Source organism: Rhinopithecus bieti, unplaced genomic scaffold (genome assembly GCF_001698545.2).
Source record: "Rhinopithecus bieti isolate Rb0 unplaced genomic scaffold, ASM169854v2 scaffold_48739, whole genome shotgun sequence".
In the NCBI taxonomy this organism is placed as follows: domain Eukaryota; kingdom Metazoa; phylum Chordata; class Mammalia; order Primates; family Cercopithecidae; genus Rhinopithecus; species Rhinopithecus bieti.
In genome coordinates, this window is record NW_016820251.1 from 947,284 (window position 1) to 950,042 (window position 2,759).

Genomic DNA, 2,759 nt, shown 5'->3' on the forward strand with positions numbered 1-2,759 from the left:
AAACAAATACTTCCCAAAAAATTTTCAAAAAGCAATTTTCAAATCTCAAATTTTTTATTACAATCAGTGACTAATTGATAAGACATCTTCATCCATTTAACTGTAACTATACTTAACAAAAAGTTAATCAAGTGACCAAGTTTTCATCCAAAATTCAAATATAGTTTTCTTTGTTCTTTTTTAAGCTCATATCTGTACCAGTTAACAAATAGTTTTCTAAGCTCGTTATTTTTCTACTTCCAAACTAGATATTAAATCAAAATAGAACAAAAAATTTTAAATAATAAAGTAGAACTAGAAAATATTGTCTTAAAACGATTGTTTTCTCTCTTCTGCAATGACTTCAGCATATTTATTTTCATAAAATTTAAATAAAATATTTTCACTAGTTTTATGGTGCTAACCACATAAGTAATAAGGCAAACAAACCTTTTCTATGACAGACCAAGGCTTCAACACTGGCATGAAGTTTCCTAAGTTGCTGATCCAGATTCTCAAATTGCTGCTGCTTTTCTTCAAACCACTAAGAAAAAAATGAAAAATGGAGCTAATTTAGGAAGAACAAACCATTGTAAATTAGGTTACCAATACCAAGCTATATTCCTTGTTTTAAAGCAACAAATTAACCATGTATAACCATGGTGGCCAACTGATGTGGCTGAGAACTAAACTCAATAAGCAAATTAATATCCTATTTTCCACTTGTACAGCTTTAAAATGCAATTGTTGGGCTCATTAATTCATTTCATTATTCAAGTCGAAAAATCAGCTCTTACTGCATCCGATTCATTCATCTTGATTGTCATTTTGTTGACAGCGTCGGCAGCCTTGTTCACCATCCTCAATATTCCTGCTCCACTCAGAGCCTGTGTATTAACTGCTCTAGGCAGCTGGAATTGAATGACAAATAAGGGCAAACAAACCGGTTAAAAGCCTGGAGGTTTAACTGGGCACAAAAGTGATCCCCCCTCCTTCCTACCCGCCCCCAACAAATTTAAAAAAGGAGGTTGTATTTTCTTCACTCTCATACATTTCAGTAGTGAGATCTAATTTCTCAAATATACTACTTGTACATTCTCAAAGGAAAACTTAAAAAATAGACTTTCCATTTGCTTTTCTTCTGCACGTTTACATTTAGATGGAACAAACACCCTGTTTGTCAAAATATATTAAGAAATTGCCAAGTACCCTAACACTGGCCACCTGTTTGCTAACAGAAATAAACTGTTTATAAGGAAAGAAGAAAGTCTTGAGAAAAATCTCCTTATGCTCAGTTAGCATTGTGTGATTTTGAGTTTTTAAAAAATTCTGCAACTCAAGTAAATTAAAGAAAAAAACTCAAACTAGAACTCAAATTGTTCTTAAGAGCCAAAATTATACCAAACATTTCAAACATAAAGAGCATCATGGTTATAATTTAGGCTCTTTCAAGTCACAAATTTGCATTTCAAAACCTCAATAAGGATACCAAAATGTAGACAAGCAAACACACATTCAACTTTCTCTTTCTCTAAAATGAAGTCTGAATAAACTTATTTCAACATGACGCCTGAGGAACAACTTAGGACATTCAGAGTTAGACTACTTATAAACCACTCTCTTAAATCTTGTTTTAAGTGTTCATGAAAGGGACTAATCATCCTACAAGTATCAAAGCAAAGATATTTTGCTACTAATTTAGCAGGGTAATCAAAGCACTAAGCAAAAACTAATAATAATAATTATTCCATCTATTGACCCAATTATTTACTATATATAGTCATATAAATTACAATGACAAATAATGAGAACATTCATATACAAAAATTTAATACAGAAATAATACCTCTGAACTTTCCAAGAACTGCCTTAAATCAGGATCCTGTAGTAAAGTTGGATGTTTTACTGTTCTTTGAAGATACCTAGATTTAAGAGTAAAATTGCTCCTTTATCAATCAGTAGCATCTTGGATTATATTTCAACAAAATGATAAAAAATAGAAATACAAGGAAAAAAGATGTCCTCACTACTTCCTATTAGTCTGCTCTCACTGTAATTACTTAGAATCTTACAGCAATTTAATAATTAAAAAGGTTTTTGTTCATCTTCTGAAAACTGATATACTATCCAGTTTTCATAATTATGTAAAAAGAGAAATGGCAAGGGGTCGGAGTGGGGAGAGGTTAAATAACTTACCAAACTTCTCATTGCAAAGTATTAATGTTGTAAAGGGGCATGTGAGTTTGTTGAATAATTTTATCTTTAGATGGAGTCATTACATTCTCAACTATAATTTTAGAGTTCTAAGAAACATATTATTATTACTATATATATTCCACTCAACCAAGTTTTAAATTGCTATTATCACCAAAATGGGGAAGAGTATACCAATTTTTTTTGCATATCAGCATATTTAAATGATCACAATTAGCTTGAGTCCTCACTTGACAAGAACTAAATTTTCTTCAATATTTTCCCCATACCTCAAACAAGAAAAGGGGAAAGGATTCCCTATTTAATAAATGGTGCTGGGAAAACTGGCTAGCCATAAGTAAAAAGCTGAAACTGGATCCCTTCCTTACACCTTATACAAAAATTAATTCAAGATGGATTAGAGACTTAAATGTTAGACCTAAAACCATAAAAACCCTAGAAGAAAACCTAGGGAATACCATTCAGGACATAGGCATGGGCAAGGACTTCATGTCTAAAACACCAAAAGTAATGGCAACAAAAGCCAAAATTGACAAATGGGATCTAATTAAACTAAAGAGCTTCTG

At 31.6% G+C, this 2,759-nt stretch overlaps 1 protein-coding gene across 1 annotated transcript in view; it reads right to left on the bottom strand.

The window, feature by feature from the left end:
• The window catches only part of SNX2 (sorting nexin 2), a 52,820-nt gene that overhangs the window by 12,262 nt on the left and 37,799 nt on the right, over positions 1–2,759 (bottom strand). The window contains 3 exon segments of the mRNA XM_017859726.1: positions 430–523; positions 777–890; positions 1,826–1,901. Coding sequence (XP_017715215.1) covers positions 430–523; positions 777–890; positions 1,826–1,901 — 284 coding nt within the window.